This window comes from Ixodes scapularis, unplaced genomic scaffold (assembly GCF_016920785.2).
Source record: "Ixodes scapularis isolate PalLabHiFi unplaced genomic scaffold, ASM1692078v2 PGA_scaffold12__126_contigs__length_90152505, whole genome shotgun sequence".
Classification (NCBI taxonomy): Eukaryota; Metazoa; Arthropoda; class Arachnida; order Ixodida; family Ixodidae; genus Ixodes; species Ixodes scapularis.
In genome coordinates, this window is record NW_024609838.1 from 63,009,077 (window position 1) to 63,030,842 (window position 21,766).

Below are 21,766 nucleotides of genomic sequence, written 5' to 3' on the forward strand. Positions count from 1 at the left end.
TATAGTCATTCCGAAAACTTATGGCTAAAAGCCTGCTAAAAAAATAAACTCTGTATGGGCAAGCGAAAAGATTCAAAGGTCAAGGGCTCAATGCCACGCAGCAAATGCACTTCCTGGGTTTGACAATGACACACCGAAAGCTTTAGCCGAAAAGTGCACATGTAAAAAATTCGAAAATAAAAGGTTTTTGGCATGTTAAACAAAACTAAAACAAAGCAAACCAAAACAAAAAAAAAACGAATTTCAGTATTTGTGCAGATTCAGCTTCCACAATTCCATCCAGATGCAGAGGTTATACACAAGCGATGAAGCCAGCTACAGAGTCTAGAGGCAGTCAAAGTGTTTTGCAACACCCTTGAAGACCTAGAAAGGAAAAGAAGGGACGGGCATTAGGAATTGTTGCTGAAACCTTCTTCCGATGGTGCAGAACATAAATCTAGGCAAGACACTTTATCCCTCTGAGTGTCGCGCCCAAGTGTACTCGTGACGGGGTTTCATTTTTGGTCTCATCGTGTCCTCTGTTTTTGGCAAGGGAGATTTGTGTTTAGGCAATTTTTCTTTCGGTTTGCTTTCTCATTGTCCCGAAATAGAGAATTTTTGTTGTTAAACCTCACACTTCATGAGGGAGTTAGTTCTGAATAAAGAAAATGTGGAGTAAGGTCACCCAAAAAGAATTCTCTCAGGCTGCGAGGCCAAGGCACCATTTTTGAGGGTACTACTTCATATTAAAAAATACAGCACGAAAAAAATGTCCAAGGTTGGAGGCATGCAGGCTTTAAAGGGGGGATGCAACATCTGTTTTACTTTCAATAAATACAGCTTAGAATTACTTATCGACATTCAAAACCTATGAAATACACTTTTCTTTTGTTCCATGCAGCGGCAGTTGCAGAAAAAAAATCGAGAAAAATCTAACACCGTTGACCCCCTCAACTCAGAGCCAGAACAAGCGGCCACACGATCTGCAGCCGATTATATGCTGTCAATGTTTTTAACATAGCCACACGCCGAGTTCCACGCATTGTTACGGTTCGGCTATTCCCGGCATTTTGGCGACTGGGCACGAGCCACTACCCAGATGCCTGTCGAGGCATTGATTGCTACGAACGCAAATCGAATGCCTACACAGTGCTCGTGTCCGCTGCGTGAGCCGCATTGAAATACTGTCACGGTGGGGATTGCAAGGCTTGATGATGCAGGCCCGGGGATCACATTGTCGGCGTAGCCCCCGCACTTGCGCCATCAAGTTTTGCGAAGGAGAGACTGAATGAAAAGGTCCGCTGTTATTCTTGGAATTCCACCGCAATGAAGACGCTTGTTGGTCAGTGGCATTGCGTTTGGGTATTTTTGGGTTCCACTAGTGCCAGTAAGCTGGTGTAAAAAAATGAGACGTTTACAAATCCCTGTAATGCCGAATTAGAGCGCAGCTCTTCAGGAGGAGGAGGAGGGGGATATAAAGAGAAGGGCACGCCCCTCCTCCTCCGTACCCTTTCCTACTTTCCTTATCCCTCTCCCCCTTCTCCATCCTCCTCCTCCCCCTTTCATTCTCCTCCCTTCCTCCTCTCCTTTTTCTGCCCTCTTCCTCCCTCCCTCCTCCCTCGTGACATCACTCGTAAAGGTCGTGACCTTCGTCGAGACCCTCGTGACGTCACACGTGACGTCATTATGGGAAATGTCCCATAATGCAACGTGCGGTTACGCCGACACCGCTCAACCCGGAAACGGGCCCCTAAGAGCTGCGCTTTTTGAAAAAGAAAGATCCTTAGCCAACATTCTTGCACTAGATAAATGTATCCCTAGATCAATGCGTCTTTGATAAGCAAATATATTTTATAAAGCATGCTACTATGTTACTGGAACTGAAATTTGCATTCAACATACAAAAAATAACCACTGGCATGGGGCGTGCACCAGCAAAAAAGATTCTTGGCAGTCAAAGGGGGTTATGGTAGGTTCTCATTAATTAAAACTCCAGGAAGTCACAAATTTTGTTTGAATTATCGGAAGTATGAAATGTCAGAAATTTATCTAAGCAGGATGTCAGATAAAATTACGATTTGCCATATGAATGGCTACACATACAAAGCAGATATTTGATGATTTCCTTTACATAGGCCTACTGATTATTAGCAGATATGCCTCACTTGAAACATTTGTGAAATGTAGGACATAATTTATACCTCAAAAATGCTGTTTATCGTGGACTGTTTAGACAGCACATGGCAACTCAAAACAAAATTAATAAGGCACTGACAAGTCAAAATATATATTATATTTTTTTTTTGTTATCCGGAATGATTGAAAATGATGCCTGGACATTACCCTCAAAATTCGAGGCTTGAGAACTCAGTATTTATTTATTTATTTATTTATTTCTGATACTGCAATCCCTGAAAGGGATTTTAGCAGGTGGGTATACACTTGATTGACGAGACATGCAGGCATACAAAATAGCAAACAAGTCGCAGAAACAAAAGAACAAATATTTTTCAAAGGGACAAAACTAATTTAGAAGGGATTCAAATAAAGACAATGATGGCTGCATAACGACACTTTCAGAAAGGCTATTCCAATCAGTTAATGTTCGCGGAAAAAAAGAGTACTTGAAGCAATTATTGTGCGATCGAAAAGGAGTTATTGTTAGCGCATGCCTCTGTCGAGTAGCGTAGCCTGTCGAGTAGCGTAGCCTGATTTGTGAAGTAAGAAAAATAAAAGCCGTTTACAACTCCTTGTAACAGCGAATTAGAGCGCAGCTCTTGAGGAGGAGGAGGGAAGGGTACTGAGAACAGCGTACACCCCTCCTCCCTCCTACTCACCTCCTCATCCCGCCTGCTACTATTCCCCCTGAGCGGCGTCGGCGTTGCCGTAACCGTGAGGTTGATCACGTGACCCTCGTGACCTCACGGGGTCACGTGACTTCACAGTGTCATGTGACCTCAGGGGTGTCACGTGACCTCAGGGGTGTCACGTGACCTCAGGGGGGTCACGTGACCTCATGGGGTCCCGTGACGTCACCGGGGTCACGTGACCTTACGGTTACGCCGACGCCGACGCCGCTCAAGCCGGAAACGGGCGCCTAAGAGCTGCGCTCTAAAAACAATTTAAGAGCCGAATTTGAACTTCCCGTGCAATCGGTACCAGAACAGTGACGTTAAAGATTGAGTCGTCCTGCAAGTCAACTTCCTCTCCCACCTCCGAACCATCCAAACCGGAAGTGTCATGTTCTCCCGTATCCCGCAATAAACTGCGCTTCTCCGCCTGTCGCTGGGAGCAGATGACGCTTCACTTTCAAGTTTGAAGTTCTTTTAGGGCCCTTTCTGCAATCTCAGATTCTTTGAAACGGTGTGAGGCCGAGGAGGATGCGCAGTGGACTTTTGTGAGCGACGTGAGGGGCCATGTCGCACCGGTGCTGCGTGAAAGGCTGCCCCAGCAGAGTTACAACCGAAAGTAAGTTGCACAGGTTCTCGAAGAGCGCGTCAGGGAAGGAAGCATGGCTAGCTGCAATTCCTAAAGGACTATTGGAGGATTTATGATCGAAGTCCTTTATTTGTTCTCGATGCTTTGTCGACGAGGATTATGAGGTCAGCCCAAACGTCTCTAGAGCGTCGGGGGTTCAAATGGCACCTCGGTCGAGGCTGCTGTTGCGGGAAGTTGTGGCACCAGCCTCAATCTGCCTGCAGGAAGCTCTTCGTTCCGACAAACTTTCCGCAGCAGGTCGCATCGCACGAAGAAAAACGGCCAACGCGAGAGGTAAGTCTGCCTAACATAGAGAACTTTGTCCAATTCCCCGGCTCCCGAATTATCCTCTCACTGCTACAGGTACCAAGCGCTGCCATGTTTTCCGAGGAAGTCAGGAGGTGATATCACTTTAGGACTCTGATTTTTCAATATTTCAAAAGAAAGGACTTCATAGTGTGTGTGAAATTGCATTAAAAACATGTTTTACGAATGCCGTTATTAAATATGAAAAAAATGTCAGTCACAAAGCTTCTAAATTTGATAATCGATTATATCATAAATAAAAAGAAGTGAGGAGGTGAAAAGAGGGAAAAAAACAAAAAGGTGCCTGTGCATGCAGTTTTTTTTTTTTTCTTACTACACTTTGTATTGTTTTAGACAAGAAAAACAACTTTGGAGTGTCAGCACCTTAAAGGGAAGCTGAAGTGGTTTTAAATTTGATGAAAAGTACTTGATTTTATTTAATCTGACTCCAAGCACCACAAATATCACAAAAAGTAGGCTATTTCATGCCCGCATCACCTAGGAAAATGCCTTTGAAGTTGTACTGAAACCACGCTCCTCTGCGGCAGCGGAAGAGGGCAGTAAAAGGTGAAGGGAAAACATGACATCACAAAAGGTTCCTCGCGCGTGCTCCTCGGCTCGCAGAGGCAGCGTCGTGCATCGTCAATACTGAGCTAGTTGGTGATTCATGCTTCTGAAAGATGCCAGTTGAATGTAGGAAGATCTAAGTTTGTCCATCAGGCCAAGAAGTTGCCAAACGTAAACTATTAAGTAGGGGAGGCACGAGCGTTGAAAACGAGCACTGCACAGTAGTTTTCATAGCAACTAGCGTGAACGCTACGACGTAGACCTATGCCATGCTGTCACGACACAGCGTCCGTGCAAGTTGCTGTGGAAATTTCTGCATGGTGTCCCTCTTTCGTAGCTCCCCGTTGAGTGTGCTTCTCACCTAGCACCGGTGCACAGTGGAGAAGCATCACCCGCGGAAGCAAGCTCCCCTTGGGTGTTACCACTCTGCAGTGCACCGGTGCTCGGAAAAAAGTATGAATTACACAAAAGGCCGTTGGAATTAAGCGGCTTATGAACAGATTAAAAACATAGCAGGACAACCAAGTTTTTTTTAATTGTTTGAATTAACCAGGGGTACAAACTATTCGAGTTTGAATTATTGCGAGCCTTCTGTATAGCGTCCTCCGTGATCCATTTTTAGGCGAAATAAAATGGGTTCTTGTTGTTTTAGTGCTGAGAACGGGAAAGAGCACATGCCTACCCATACTATTAGTCTCCCCATGTGGGGACAAGACTTGCACAGGCTGGGGAAAAGGAGAGATAAGGAGAAAAGAGACATGGTTCGAAATTTGGTCCCAAGTTTTAGTCAAATTGGTAAACCATTGTTTTAGGGAGATTGGGGCATACAATATCTGAACATATGGGATGCGCAGTCGATAAAAGTGATAACGCGGGGATCGGTTAGGACATGTCATGAAACCCGTCAATTGCAAAATTTGTAGATGAGAATGCCTCCCGTTCTAGAATTCCAGAAAAAATGGGAGCTTCCGCTCCAATTCGGGAGTTCCTAGAATTTCCTCGACTTTGACAAAACCGGCTCAGAGGTCGATTTTCGGGGTTCGTCGGCATTCACCGAAAACACAATCTCCTAATTATAACAAATTCGGCGCTGAAAACTCGCCTCATCCGGGTCGTTGTTGCTGGTGTCTGCTCTCTTGACTAGGTCCATCTTGTCATAGTACTGAATGATGGGCAGCGTGTCTTCGGTGTACGTGCGGAACCTGCACAAATCGATTCTTTTACATTCCGTCTTCGACACCGCTAACTCTGCTCGGAAGGGTGGTAGCGGTGTACATCCGATAATGCGGAAAACTTGGAACATCCCAAACTAAACTTAAATTAATAAAGATTACCACAAAAACATCTTGTTAACCCTTTGACGGTTGAGTTTTTTTTTTTTTCCAAACAATGTTTTGCAGTTGGGTTTTGGTTTCCAAAAATATAGTGCAAAGAAAAAGTCAATGCGCAGGTTTTTTTTCTTAATTATCTAGCATGTGCACATACCGGGCTTGCAAGCTGTTTGGTTTAGAAGCATGAAATTAAAATATTGATGGCAAAAAGTTGTCACCTTTCTTCAATTCGGTTCCATTTTGGCACACCTGCTTCTGCAACATTCCAGCGGCTTAAGATTACTAACTTTACAGAGTTTCTCCGTCGGATGATGAGCTCTCATCCTCTGTACTTAATTCCAAAATGCGTTGGAAGTTTGAATTGAAAGCGCCAGTGCTCCCATTGGCACTGCCGCCAGGGCAGCCGGTATGCGAAGTCAGCCTCACTGTACTCACTGTCTAATTTGAAAATTAAAAATAGCCCAGCAAAGCTAAACACCATGCAAACTTAACGTTTTAAAGCTATAGCTTTATGTATGACACTTTGCAGGCTTTGTCTCCCGCCGTTGCCGCGCGCTCAAAGAAGGGAAAAAATCCTTCTTCCCTTCCCTCCTGCCGCGAGGAGAGGGAAGTCGGGCACGTCTTGTCGGGTGTGCCTCGCTGCCTCACAATAACTGCACGTCGCAGGGAGCAAGCCTGTGTCGTCTGCTTCAAAAGAGTTACTTTCAAACATTCTTCGCATTATGTGAAATCAAACTTCGACAGTAGCCCTTCGCTACGCGTAATGTTGGATGGTTTTAGAAGCTTCCACTGCGCTTACCCACTTCACGGATCACTGGTGACAGTCGTCGGCGGCATCCACGATGCCTACCACGACGGCTACGAGAATTAATCACGTCACACCTCTGTTTTCAGGTAAGTGACGGCACCATTCCACCTACATAACGCGACCGTCCTACAGCTATCGTCTTCGTTTCTTTGCACACTGTGGGCGAAAAATACGACTTTTATGGTTTTTTATGGTTCGCCAAAGACGTAACAAATACCACCGCCTCTCGCGGCGTGCGTAATTTCATATTTAAACTGGTGCTTTGAAATCTGTAATCACTGCCGTGCATGTACAGCGACAACCATCAAAGGGTTCACCTACATGAGAGTCTATTCGTCTCGGGTACAGACTTCCAAAAGCTTTATCGGTCGTCACGTTTTCTGGACCGTACATCTGTTTGCCGGGGCCCCCCAGAAACGTATCAAGAAGGTCCTACTGCGTCGTAGTGATCATCAAAGTTGCACACGGAAGCTCACCGTTTCCTGAGGCTCTCCATGTTGTCGTCGGTGCGGCCGCTGCCCTGTTGGCCTCGCTTTAGACACCGCTCCACGCACGTCTGTCATGCAACGCAACACAGCAACTGCTTCAGTGAATCAAGCATGTTTTTATTGTGCCCCCCAACAGCTGGCAAGCCTTAGGGGAAAAGCACATACATTAGGCGAAAGAAAAAAGAAGTATGACAAGCAAGTAATCATGAGTGCTGTATAATACCGGAGAAGCACCCACCCCACTTCCCCTGAAAAATGGGTTAACCTAGACATGGGCATTTGTTTGGTCGATTCGTGCACTTTACATATAATTTGCAGTGTTCCCAATTTCGGAAAATGTTAATAGTGGGCGCTTGAACAAAGGGGGCACTTCCGCGGTATATAACGGTTGTACTGTTGAGACCGGTTATAACAAAGTCAACAGGAATCGGGAATCACTTCGCTATATCCGCTATTTCGTTATAACCGACTTCGGTTATAACAAAGTGCAACAGGGAATGGGAAATCGTGATCGCTTCGCTGTAGCCGCTATTTTGTTACAGTCGACTTCGTTATAACCGGTCTCGACAGTACACTTTTTTTGGACTTTTCGATATCAGTGAAAAAGTTCATGTCGGAGTTATTTGGTGCGTTATTGCCTCCAGAGAGATAATTAATCGGGGCATGCACACCGAGCATACACAGGATTCATACATATTTGCTAACCCCAAATATAGAGGGTTATAAATTTATGGGGTGCCAGAAGGCAAAATTTAAACTATTTTTAATGTTTTTGTTTCTTCCTATACAACGCTTTTCTCACTGTAGCTTTCCTACACGGGATGGTGCCCTCCGAAAGTAACTACTCAACCCTGAATAGGTTGCCTTTCATGATAGATGTGTTCCGTAATAACACTCAACCTACGAGCGAATATAATCCTCAGGAGATTTTAACGTTTGACAAAAGTCCCGCGGACGCTGAGAGGACGTCGGCGCCACCCCAGAGACATTGCAACAACCTCACCTGTTCGGGACACTCGAGGAAGAGCACGAACTGGAGGTGGACCTTGTCACTCATCTCGTCGTTCCAGCCGTCCAGGTTGTCCTTGTTGCGGGGAAAGCCGTCAATCAGGAACTTGTTAGTCCCGTCCTTCTTCATGGCCTGAAACGCAATGGAGCACAACAGCATTACAAATGTACTAGCATGCCAAAGGCAGTCGTAACTTGGGACGTGGCATGGTAGTCTAGCGAAACTGGATCAGGTGACACTCAAAAAGGATGCCTGTGCCGCCACGAGGTTCTGGTAGATCCCGGAGAGCCTCGTAAGTGCGGCCATGGTGTCTGGAACACGTCTTTAACTGGTGCGTTCAACGCATCCACAAACGTGTTCCCTCGATTTCCGCACGACAAAGTCATAGAATTGTCGCGTCGGCCGCATCAGCGGCATTGGCCGCATCAGCGGTGTCGGCCGCGTCGGCGTCGGCCGCGTCGTTGTTGGCCGCGTTCTTGGCGGTGTTGCGGCGGCAGTGGTGGATGTGGGAGATGCCCGTTCTGCTGCGAGTTGCCCTCCTCCTCCTCAAGAGCTGCACTCTAATTTGTCGTTACAGGGGATTGTAAACGTCTTTCAATTTTTTGCCGGGACGTCCAGAATCGGTTGCGAGGACCACAGCATCCAACGACACGATGCATTGTCATCTGGGACGTCATTCCACTTTAGATGGAAGGGCGGGATAGGAAGCGGTACACACCAGTCAAAGAAGCATTTCACGCACCCTAATGGCAAGGAAACAACAATTTCCACTTTGTAAAGTGAAGCTTCTGTGCTTTAAGGTCCACGTCGATCTGAGGGTCACCCACAGACTCACCCTGTCCAGGAGACTGCAGGTGATGGCCACAGGAACGATGGTTCCATTCTTGATGTGCGTTGCGATTTCCTCGCCGTACGCCGAACCCGGCGTGCGCTGCTCTTCTCGCAGCAGCTCCCCCGCTGACAGGTGCTTGTAGCCAAATTTCTGCAAGTTGGAGAGAGAACAAAGGTTCTCTATTGTGCCAAGTCCCAGCATTTGGTTTGAGATTAGAACACCGAGCATAGTTTTCCGCTCGGTCAATCACCATTTGTACAGAAGGGCGCTAAGCTAGCGTATGTGACAAAACACTGTATGTGACAACACTCACTTGCACTCGCCATATTTTCCGATGTATAAATCTATTTTTTTTTTATTATTTGTGTTGGTGTGTTTTATACGACGGTATGACTTATATGCATTTTTTCCTTTGAGATGGACCTTAACAAACCTTTGTGTTTTGTGACGTCACGCAGCACCTACGGATGTCAGCCATTGACACTGGCGAAATTCGGGCTGCAGTTTCGTACATAGGCTCATGAAAGGTTTAGTTAATAACGGGAGATCATATACCAAAATTAAAATGACGTCTGTCTACACAAAGGCTCTCTCGACGTAACAAGCGCAAGAGATTAAGTACTTCCGGTTGCGATCGCACATTCCCTTTAAAGGGGAACTGAAAAGAAAAATAATTTTTTTAAACAGTCTGGTGGGGACACCCGTGTCAAAAAATTACTTTTATGTGAAAAAATAATTCTTTAGAGGAATATTGACAATGCGAGATTTATTTAAAATTCAGCATGCAAAGCTCCATGACGTCAGAGGATGGTCATACACTCTTTCCACCCCAGCATGATGGCCAAGCCAATCCACCTCTCCTCCATGCAACCGAAATGCCGAGAGAGAAAACAAGTGGAAAGGATGCGGCTACCATATAAATCTCACCTCGCGCCATCAATACTGCTCTAAAAAAAAAATTTTTTCATGTAAAATTTATTTTTTAACATGCATGTCCCAACCAGACTTTAAAAAAAACATATATATATATATATTTTTTTAGTGGCCTTTTAAAGGGCAACTTTGGTTCTTTTTAGATATTGAGAAAACAATGCAGTTGTCTTTAGTATCGCCAAAAAACACCACACGTCACATATTTCAATCTATTTCCACCTAACAGTTGATGAAACTGACAAACAACATTTGAGGAACGCGAAATTACTAAAATCTGCTAATCCTAGCGGACAAGGCACGGCAAAGCCAACAGCGCACTATATACCACCGTGTCGGCGCAGCCCACCATGTGCTGCATACATCGTGCTCGGGGCTAATGGGGAGATTTGTTTGCTTGTTTTGTACTATTTTAAGGAGAGCCTACAGGCAGCACTAGCAGCGTGCTCATTGATGACCACGTGATTCATAGAACGCACATGTGCCTGTGTGCTCCCGTGCAAGCATGTGCCATCGCCGGAAGCATCTATCGCGTGCGAGAAAGCCAGTTTGTGACGTTGAGCACGGCATACTTCTACAAACCTGTAGCGACATATGCGCGGGTGGTTTACTGAACTGCAATTTCCAGGTTTCAAAGCAAGCCCTTGGAAAAACTTGACATCTGTGCTAAAACACAAGCTGCGGTCACGGTAGTAGAGGCGTCGTTGAGTGTAGCAGACTACCAATTGTAGCAGACAACAATTCCGCCTTTAAGCCAAGCTGCGCCAGGCACATGGCATCACGATTTGTTCGTGGTTAGAGGTGCAGATGGTGACACAGGAGCAATGTTGCCCGGCGCAGGAGGGGTTTCGGTTTTGGTTTGTGGTGAGCTTTAAATGAAGATTGCACAAAAAATATTACTTTTTTTTTTTTTTTTTAAGAAATGACATAGAACCATTTAAAACTGCCTTGAAATATATAATCAACCATTAACTCTATGTTGACGAGTGTTGCCCACAGGCAACAAACCACATAATATTTTTTTTTTGTTTAAAAGTTTCAATTTTATTGCACTTTTTTAATCTTGTAGTCCGGCAAGTCTTGAAGATTGAAACTACAGCGCCATCTAGCGAACAGATACGCAAATAGTTGATGAGAAAAAAGAAGTTTGGTGCGCCAATAGGCGGCAACCGAGAACGGCGAAACAACGAAAAATATGAATAAGTGTTTTTCTCTTTCCACAATATTTTACGATATGTGATCAGTTGACTTGAGGCTATCGTATGTGCAGATATTATTAACGTTTTATAGTGATCTATAGAGGTTACGTAAAGAGTGAATTTTCAAACTTTTGCCTGGTGTTGCCCACAGGCAACAAAGCTATAACTTGCAAATTTACCTTACAATGCTTCTTTAAGCTCCATTCTTTCATTTGATCTTGTTAAACGTTATTAGAAATGTTCTAAGCAAGTTTCGTACATCTCGTCATTAAAGTAAAACTGAAACACTTCTTACAAAAAAAAAAGAGAGGTGAATTTTGACGTATTTTTATCTCTTGAATCTGAATATCACGCTCCTCTTCCCCGAAGATGTAACTAAACGAGAGAAAACATGAAAAACCTCCGACCAGTCGCGATGCCATACTGGGATCATTGGGCCGCCAAGTGCGTGTTGCTCGTGTGGGCAGCACATGCAATTGCAAGCTTGCCAGAAAACTGAAGTAGTAATGAACGGTTCTATGTCATTTCTTTAAAAAAAAGAAAAATAATATTTTTCGTGCAATCTTCATTTAAAGCTCACCACAAACCAAGCTTGTGACGGATCGCTACAGAAAAATTATTTGTAAATTATCATGCAACCGCGTTTCTGCATCAATTTCTTTTTGTTTTTCTTGTTTAGCGAAAAAAATTTGGCACAGGGTGCATGCTGCAACGAAAAATATCTGTGCAAATTTGCCAAGAGGGTTATATTTCTTGCAATTCGTCAGAAGTGTCCCCCGCTTGTGCATATAGTTCCATCTCAATACAAACATGCAGGGTTGCCAATGCAATTTCGCAGCGCCAACCGTAAAAATGGATACCATTAAATGCCGAGCCAGCACCCACTCAAAATTTGGAGATAATCAATTAAAACTGGGGGATGGGTGCTTCTTAGGTCAATCATATGTATAGACACGTCCTTATGTATTTTCCGAATGTAAAAAAAAATTAGGAGGTAGGCGCTTATTGAGGAATGGGAGAAAGCTCGGTATTTTACGGTAAGTGCAACTTGTACTAAGGTGCAACCTATATACCCACTTTTTTGTGAAAATTCCCATTCACAGGGGACTTAGAGAATGGAAGATACACTAAATGTGCAAACAAAGAAAAGGAAAAATGGATGGGATATGTGCAATCAATCAAATCTGAAGGTGTTTACGTGCCAAACCAACGAAGGGTATATGACACGCCCCAGCGGAGGACTGAGGATTCATTTCGACCACCTGGGGATCTTTTGACGTGCAACCGAAATCTCAGCTACACAGCGCCTTCTCCGCAATAAGCCTCCGTCAGACTGCGGGCACCTCGGCCGGGTTTCGAACCCGCCACATGGGGATCCGTAGGCCAAATGGGACATGTACATGCAACGACACTGTTAGTGCAAACAAGCCCATTGCCGATTTTCCGTTTTTCTCCCAGTACTCCCCTCTGAAGCGGACCCTGAAAAAGCGCCAAAGTTGTGTTCATGCTAAAGGCTCTGTTATACTCCGACGTAAAGCATGCGCATGTGCGAGCGCGTCACAGCGACGTCATGTCGGCGAAAGCCCGACGCTCTATACTCCGGCGTGTGGCGTAACCGAAGCGACCGGCGGCGTTCGACGCAGCCTGACCGCCTCGACACCAAAATGGAGCATGCCGTATTCTGTGCCGGCCGCGCCAGCGACGCCGGACCAGGATGCATCACGCGCTGGCTCCCAGCAGCCCTCGCGCGGGAAGTGCGGCGAATACGAGCAATAGCAGACGGCAGGAGCACCACTCCGTGTGCCGTCATGTTTGAAGAATCGGACTTGGTCGGTCGAGAAGCTGATCGAGGGTATTCGTCCTCACCTGTGTGTCTACGACACGAGGAAGCTTGAGTACTGTAGACCGTGCGCTAGTCAAAGATGTACCGTATGTACATTGACCGCCTACGCTTGCGACGCAGGTGGTGCACCAACAGTGCAAGCGCGAGTTTTTGTCGTGCAAGGTACGTCCACGCCATCGCTCGAACTTGGCGCTCAAGAAGCACGAAAATTTTCGTCTACTATTCGAAACGAAAAGGAACCGGAAGTGGCGCACTCTCGCAGGAAACGTGCCCTCGTAGTCAGATTCTGCGCATGCGCCGCGCCGGCGGCTCACCGACGCAAGCCGCGAGGGCCGCCGGAGTATAAAGAGGGCGAATTTTTGACGCACGCGGCGTGACTGACGTGACGTTGCTGACTTCGGCCAGCGTTCACTTGCGCGCGCTTTACGTCGGAGTATAACAGAGCCTTAACAGTGTTGTGCAGTGTACAACAAAGGGCCTTGGAAAACTGTTAATACGCTGACTATCTGTAGTTTTTCCAAAATCATTGATAGCTATGAGAAGCTTTTTTTTTTTTTTTAGCATTCCTAATAGCTCTGAGTAATCGTTGAGTGAACCATAAGAAAGCTTCATTTAAAACTATCTGAACACTATGTAAAACCTCTTGAATGTCTATCAAACAACTTTTAGAAAACAGTTGAAAATTTGAAGTATTTAATATTAAAAAGAATAACTACTATCAAACTACAAAATACTTTTCGGAAAGCAAAAAAGTAGAAAGCCTTACAGAAAACTGCATCAAAGCTACTGAAATTCTAGAAAAAAAAAAATGAAAGACAACTTGAAAACAAGAGGAAAAGTTTGAAAATACTGCTGGAAAACAATAAAATTACAAAAAAAACAACAATTGTATTGTCACATGTGCAAATGAAAGTTAATATTTGCATTCAACGTCATAAAGATGAATTAACAGAAAACTATAAACCCCAAAACGAGTGGGAAAAAAAGAACAATCCATTGGTTTGTTTTTCTACCTCGGGATTTATCGCAGAATTTATGATATAGATGCTAGACAACTGAAAAATAATTCACAATGCCGTCGACCGGGATCCACTAAACATTGCAACACCAGCTGAACTTACATGACTCTCTATTCTTTTTATTGCCAAAATCGACACAAAAAGCCATCACTAAAGTGAACCCAAATATCAGCGAACAATTTCCAAACCAGGGACTTTTATATTTTACGGCGAAGCTGTTTATGGCTAGGGTTCCATGGATTTTTCGTGTGCAGTGACTAAAAACTTCACGCTCGCACCGCCGCACGCCTTCCCCGTATAAAAGATTCTAAGTAAATAACAAAAACAAAAGCGCTGACAAATGCATGTGCAAGATGTCATTTGTTTTAAGCTTTTGCTTTAGGACAGTTACTGCTGCAGACGCCGGCACGTGCGGTACGTGGAACACCATTCCCTGCATTCTCCTTGATGCTTGGGTAATTTAGCAATAGGTCTATTCAGTAGATTAGTTATCAATTGGCAGCCTTTTCAAGATCAGTAGACTCTCAGGTAGATAATAAAGTTCTCTCAAAGACTTGCCGCTGTGCGACCCGCGTCGGCCATGTCTACGCTCGCACCGCCCTCTCTTGGTCGTCGTTCCAAGCGCTTGCGTGCCTAGTTTCCTTTCCTTCCGTTCTCCCAGGGGTGGCTGTCCTGCCGCGTGTGTTTAGCTTCCTCCCGCTCCTCAAGGCAGGTCTGTGTCATGTGCTAAACAGCTTCGCTGGTCGTCCACCTTCGCAAAGTGGAATGGCTCATGATTTTATTTTTTACTAATTATGTAATGTTGTATGACCTTGATGTTAAATAAATAAATGTGCAACTCAAAGGGCTTCATGAGACAGGTTGCTACCTTGTTCCTCACAGGACCCACTACAACAACTTTGCTCTTACTATTGCTGCAAAGGTCTTCTCCCAAGCAGTTGTGTCACCTTACGAAGACATCAGTTGTCTATGGCTACCAGAATAAGCGATGACACTGAGCGTGACAGCACACACAGGATGTCGTGTCCCATATGGATGTCCCGCGGACGGGACGTCCCCGTCGTACCTCCACAATCTTCTGACACTGGGTGCCTTTCCCAGAGCCCGGGGGTCCCAGCACAAACACGACGTTAGGCTTGCTGCCAGACATGGTCAGGAGGCCGAACGCTCTTCTGGAAAAGCAACGAGACGGCACACGCAACATTCGGAGGATTATCGAAGCACCACTGTCGTGTCGTAGCGCTCGATAGAGCACCGCGATTCGTGATTGGAGTAGTTGATTCATACTGGAAACTAAATAAATAGAATGAATAAGACAAGGACGAAAAAAAAGGACACAAACGACAAGGACTGCCAATAAGCACCTTGTTTTGACCTTGTCAAGTTCACATTATTTAATTATGCTTATGTTCATTTATTGATGCCCACCAACAGGAACATGCCTTCCCGGTGGTACATTGTAACGTAGCACAAAACACACAGACACACACACACAAAAATACAGCACAGAATAAAAATAAATCCGCATATCCTAAGACAACCCTGGCACCAAGTTTTACAGCGAAACTGTTACGGGCTTGGTTTCCCAGAATCATGTCCGACCGCACAGAAATGTCGACACAACACTCTGGTTGCTGCCGTCGCTCATAGATGGCGGTAGCTATCCAGAGTGTTGTGTTTGCTGGTTGTCTGCTTGCCGTCGTCGCTCATAGATCGCGGCAACCTTTCGAGCCTTTCCACACTGGCATGCCGACTTGCAGACGGCCATTACTTCATTCCCACCATAGTACAGCTTCACTGGTCTTCCTTCTTCACCGGAGTGGAAAGGTTGAAAGTCTTTTAAAAATAACAGACGATGATGAAACACCATTAAACGAGGCTTTCGTGTGAGTGAGAAGGGAGAGCACCCACCAATATTAAACAGTTCCATCGACCTTCAAAGATCAAGAAGACACACAACAGCTCATGGCGGATAATAAACACGAACATGCTATTTTGCCATTTAAAAGTTTGCGCAAAAATAACAAATCACGAAGGTCTCTTCTTTCGGAGAGTATGTCCATACCCAGTTTACTTAGTGGCCAGTTATAGCAATGACAACATTTCTTCCCAAGGTATTGGTCATAAACTAAATGAATAAAGCGTTCAGGTACAGCACTGGTCTCTTCTTCAGTGGGCACACAGGCTCGTTTCACTAGAAAGGCCAGTTCAGGGTTTTGCGCCTCAGTGCGACCAACTGCATAACACTGCTTTCGACAAGATGATGCACTGGTACAATCCATTGCCCACTTCTGGTCCTAATTTAGGTTCTGCAGTATTTGCGAGATCAAACCACCGCATATGAGAAGTGGCCGCCCATGAGAGCGTCAGAATTATTTGAAGCTTACAATAAAAAAAACGATCTGCAAGAAAACTAGAAAGTGTTTGCAGAACGAAAGTGGGCCAGGGCCACCCGACAGATAGCGCCAGTGGCATCCGCAGGATTCCGTGTTTTCAGAGTTTATTTGTTGTGAACGGAGGGTGTTTTTCGGTTTATTTTTGCGCTGGAAATTCCGGGTTTATCGGAGTTAATTTTTTGTTAGATCTCCAATTTTCCAAAATTCAAAGTTCCAATTATACCCTGCTCTTCCTTTTTTTTACTTCAATATAAAAACGTGTTTTGACAAGAACATACACTAAATTTATATACAAAGCATCTGTATCGAAATATATTTCTGCAGCTGCATTTGCCATTGGCACCCTTGCGATTGGCAGTACTAATTGTCCCACTAACTGAACGAACCTTGACGAGATAAACAAGAAACTTTCTTCTGTCAATAGTCCAAAATTTAAAAAAAATATAAACTGAATTGGCTTTCACTTAGAACCACTAGGCCGGTGCCCTGACAATCTTTATTTGTAAAATACCAAATTACGTCTTTCTTGGTTTTTATTTGGCCATCGTGACTTTGAAATTTTTAGCTTTGCAGATAAATCAGAATTTACGAAAATTTTACCGGCGACTGTCAAGTTCAAGTTCATCGGATTTATCCGATAAGCCAGAATTTTTATTATCTCGTCATAAGCAGTCACAAGCAATCGGTCACACACAAACTAAATGTTTCAACTGGCTTTAGGACGGACTGCAGCCAATCCAGAGTTTCAAATGTATCACGTGACGTGACCTCGCTAAGCTCAACCAGAAGGTTGCGCGACCTGCACTCGTCGCTAGATTGGCTTCGATGGCTCCTAGTGTTTGCTGCAGTCAGTGTTGATGTGAAACGACCTCAACGTTCCAGCGAGTTCACGAGAGCACGTGCCTAAGATAGCGAGGCTGCACCCATATCCCACTTTCGAAATATAAGCAAAGGACACGCGAGCGCCCAGTCGAGCCTACAGGGTTCACCTAGCCAACCAGGATGCTCCCCTTTCCCCTTGTCGACCACTTCTTCGAGCACGCCTGTGCATAGCAGGAAGGCCCAACACACTCGCACCAGTGTAATGCGGTGCAGCTTGACATGTGTGCGCTGGTCCAATGTGGTGAGGCATACCTCATCATGCGCCACTCTTGCACTTTCACTCTTGGACCTAACAAGATTACCTCCAAATTTTGGGTGGGTGCTTGCTCTGTTTTAAGGTAGGCAAGTCTAAAGTCCTTCTCACGTCCGCTAGTCAAAAATCCCCGATTACTTTAGCTGTATGGGTGTTTATACGACAGCGAGTCGGTTTTGTTGCAAATGTGCCAACTTATTACTAGGCTGTAGGCATGCAACTTATAGCAGCACAACTAGAAACCTGCGCTCTTTAACAGGCATTACAAGGTAGTGCGACGCCTCTTTATATTTATACCGGCGGGAAAAAGCAAACATGCAAACTCAATAAAAGGCCTCTCCGGTCTAAAAATAGCAATTGCAGCCTTGCGAAATTTTACGTACCTTCAGTTATGCTGTCCAATCAGCAAAACTAAATAACTACGTAAAGTTGAGATGCCGAAGCACCATCAAAGGCAGGAAGCCTACAATGGAGGCAGGACAACCGAAGCTCCTCCCCGTCGTTCTCACCTCGTCCGCAACCAGAGTGTTCTGTAATTTCACTTAGTTGCCTTTGTGTGGCTTCAAATAAGCTTCCATCATACCTGGATGGTGAACTGAAGTACATTAGAAAACAAAAAAAAAGTGTGTGTTGTATACACTAGAGCAAGCGTGGAGGTAGTTCGCCAGTTGTCATGCATCCTTCCTTCCAAAAACTGCTATAATCTTTCCCCAGATTTTTCGGACCTTTCAGTTCAGCGAAGCATTAGGTGGGAATTAGGTGAAACGTTATTTGAATGCTGGCGAGTGCAAGCCGAATAGTATTCTTTTCTGATTATTGATTCAATAGCGCTTCGGCCAGTCGAAATTGTTTAAAAGCACAAGGAAGGGGTGTCTTTAACGTCATAATAGATGAATGGGTGCCAGAATAATGCGACATGAATGTCTTCCTTTGAGGCAAGAAAACTGTTTGTAGTTACCATTCTCGATTCCTGGCACGACCTGCATCAAGAAGTCTCGAACATGATTTTGGTAAATGAACTACATCATTAGCATCCCAACATTTTCTCTCCTTAAATAACTTCAAAATATGCTTCACATAACTTGGGTATCGTCAGAATCATTAAAAGAGAACTCGGTTTCAATGAACTGCGGATCATTGAAAGTTGGACCAACACCAGTCACATTCACTGTCCTACTTCAAGATTGGGAAGTTAATAAAATATAATGAAGATGCCTGCAATAGACTCGCTTCGAACCACTGCAAAACAAGGAAACATGGATGCACCACCAACTCGCCCAGATATTTACGCTTCTACAATAAAAACTTTTCAATGTGTCTTTTTTTTTTCAACACACCCTTGAATAAAGTGCTAGAATAATATAGCTCTCACACTGCAGGTCTCAGAAACACAAATGAATGCCAATCACTTTGGTTTTGATTTGGCTCGGCACTGCAGTGGCATGCTTATGCATTTATTCATTTATTAATACTGCCTTGTCCTCTGTATACATAGTTTTCACGGACGTCACTGCCGGGGCTTATGGATATGTCGCCGCCATCACCGGGTACTGACATAGTTTCGGTTTCAAGCCACCGCCTGCAACGCTGGCCACTGCTGCATCGTTATCGGTGCGCGTTTCCTTCCTTCGTATTTACGTGTTATGTGCACTTGCGGTCATAGTGGTGCAGTAATGCCAATATGCGCAATGTTCGGTTGCCACAGCATATGCAAGTCCTCCGCAAAGGAGTGTAGCAAAATGCCAATTATAAGGCTGCCTAGTTTGCCGAAAGTGATAAACAAACAGTTTGAGAGCACAAAACTGCTGTCCCAGGAACACAGGAGCTTTCGGCTGGCTCGCATACATGGGTGGAATTTGAAGAACCTCGGCAATGACAGTGTTTGTGGTCATTGCTTCATTACCGTTAAGGAATACATGCATTATCCGTAATACATGGATTTTGGTAAGCAGTGCATCACGTCATAAGCATCCCAACATTTTCTCTCTCTAATGAACTTCAAATTGTGGTTTAAATAACTTACGTATACACTCTGCGCATTTTGCCACAGCGGCTAGGGCAATTTTACAGTGTCTGGTAGTGTCACGCTCCAGGTACTGAAAGACCTCTTTCTAGATTACGCACAGCCGCTGCCACTCTCTTTGCTCTTACCTTTGTTGCTGAACTTCCTAACCTCTGTGGTATCTGTAGGCCACTTGTTTCAATATTGTTTCGGCGGCGGCGCGAATTTGTACAGCTCAGAAGCTGCGGCTTTTAATGCCTCAGGTATAAGCACATCCTTTAATGTACAGGTGAACCATCGACCCTCACCGACGATACAAACACCGACCGGACTCCCACCCAGCATCTGGGCTACGAGCGTGGTAAACAATCTCCGCCCTTTAAGAGCCTTGCCGGTTTGCATAATGCATTTTATGAATCTCGAGTTGAAATGTTTACTTCAGTGATCCTGCATTTAAGATGGAAACTCGGTATTGTAATCATGCATGTGGATGCTGTAACATACATACGATACATGTGCCGTGGCGATGTCTTAGTCGAGCAGTACAAGAGTGGCGGCAGCATTCGCGTCTGGTTCTCGGTACCTGGTAATGGCGGCCAATGGGCGGAAATAGGGGAAGTGATGTCACGTGAGAACTATGTATACAAGAGAAAAAAATATTATAACAATGATATTTACAAGAGAGAAGAAAAAAGATACATTGATGGAGTTGCTGAAGTAAGCATAAGCGTCAGCATTGTAACGTAAAATCATAAAGCACAGCAAATAACTGGGGGAAAAGTAATGCATGTTATTCATCATCATTCTGTCGACCCATTTCTTTTTTTCTTTTTTTTTAACCGTAACATAGTAGAGGGTCCTGATATTAATCAAGCTAGATTGTACAAACACTACAACCACGTTCTCGCTGGTCCAACATAACAAACACACGATCAAAGTTGATGGTTTTGTTCTCACTGATCCAAGCTAAAGAAACATATTCCCACTGATCCAACATAACGAGCGCACGTTCAACGTTTACTGTGTTTCCCCGTATTCTTGTTTTGTCATGCTGAATCTTCAATGAGACGTGAGAATAGGGTGTGGACGGTGTCGACGTGTAACGCACAGAGTGCATGCAGCGATTGCCGCGCAGGCGCCCCGAGCAAGCGTCGCCGGCATGTTTCGAACTCAAGACAGAAAAGAAAACGCAGCAGAGCCAAGAGAAAGAGGCAGGCTTACTTAATAACAGACATGAAATCCATGGTCTTCCAAACCCGTCGGCTAAAAGAGGAGAAAGAACAGACATGCTGGATGGAAAGTGCCCAAGCAGCCAGAGTGAATTAAAAGTCCAGCGAAGTGGTGAGCCATGCGAGAGATGTGCAAAAGCGATCGCTGGTGAAATCCATACCGTAGTAGCCTTTCCGACGAGTATGTGGCGGGGCTGAGAAGACACCAGCTTGTGCGACCGCTCGTCGTTCGCAAAAAAGATGCGATTCCTCGTAACGTTTGTAATCCTTTTAACATCCGCAGCAGCGCAGGGAGGCGCTAAATTTGCTGAATGATAAATGTCGTCGCGTTCCCTTGTTCGAAGGTTTGATCGTTTGATGAAAAGTTTTGTGACGTCATAAGTAAACCTGCACCCATTATTCCTCTTGTATAAATAATATTATCTCAAATTATGTTAATATTTTAATACATATTCGCTAATTTAGGGCATTTTATGTACAGAATACGTAAGCACGGGCACGTTGCAATATTGGTGAAGCCTAGTCATAAAAAGTTTATAGCGAGTTCGTTTCACACCATAGAGATCACTGATCTCAATGACAAATTGTCATTGAGATCAGTGATAGAGATCATACCAGAGCCGTATATGTAGAGAGTTTGGCCTTCGTTGGGAAGTATAGGAGACAAATGAAGCGGCGCCATTGGCCGAAAGCGGGCTGGGCGTGTTCCAGGGCGTTTTCAGAAATTCGAATGTGACCAACCAGAAGCCGGAAATAATACCCTGGCGGTGGTCGCAAGAAACAAACCTGATAACTGCATTAAAGTAACTCTTGATGGCTGAAAATATGGTACACGTGATGTTTCAATCACACTCATCTAAAATGATGGTGGAAGAGTGCGACTAGCGGAAAGATCGACATAATCCTTACGCCAAACGCCGAGCGCCGGGAATCTGCCGTCAGAGCGGTCACACTCTGTCCGCGCAAAACAGCGTTGAGCGGCACATTCCTTTCTTACGTCTTTCTGCATGATCATGATGAAACAACACGTGCACCCTATTTTCAACCACAAAGAGTTACTACACTTCACTCTTACGCACTTATTAAAACCATATACGAACATAGACCTTCGATGATCGATCGGCTCAGAATTGTTTCTCGCTACCACCGCTAGGGGATTCTTTTCGGCTTCTGGTTGGTCAAGAGAGCATGCCAAGCCCTCTTTCCGAGTCTGCCG

At 44.8% G+C, this 21,766-nt stretch overlaps 1 protein-coding gene across 2 annotated transcripts; it reads right to left on the bottom strand.

The window, feature by feature from the left end:
- Positions 1-235: 235 nt before the first annotated feature.
- LOC120848097 (UMP-CMP kinase 2-like) lies at positions 236-20,853 on the bottom strand. 2 transcript variants are annotated; one of them, XM_040220028.3, is made up of 7 exons: positions 20,712-20,853; positions 14,855-14,960; positions 8,801-8,947; positions 7,960-8,097; positions 6,945-7,024; positions 5,432-5,531; positions 236-363 (listed from the first exon to the last, which is right to left on the bottom strand). In XM_040220028.3, exons 1-7 carry the CDS (start codon positions 20,825-20,827, stop codon positions 325-327), a joined length of 726 nt encoding a protein of 241 aa, XP_040075962.1. In that variant the 5' UTR covers positions 20,828-20,853; the 3' UTR covers positions 236-324. The 2 variants fall into 2 exon arrangements, with proteins under 2 accessions (XP_040075962.1, XP_040075963.1); XM_040220029.3 differs by lacking the exon at positions 20,712-20,853 and adding an exon at positions 20,543-20,590.
- Positions 20,854-21,766: the final 913 nt, after the last annotated feature.

Excerpts from the sequence above, each read along its gene's own strand:
- LOC120848097 (XM_040220028.3), bottom strand. The coding sequence starts at position 20,827 with ATGTTAAAAGGATTACAAACGTTACGAGGAATCGCATCTTTTTTGCGA. Across the intron at positions 7,025-7,959 it reads TCCTCGAGTGTCCCGAACAG|ACGTGCGTGGAGCGGTGTCT; the intron begins GTGAGGTTGTTG and ends GTTGCATGACAG. Across the intron at positions 5,532-6,944 it reads ATGGAGAGCCTCAGGAAACG|GTTCCGCACGTACACCGAAG; the intron begins GTGAGCTTCCGT and ends CGATTTGTGCAG.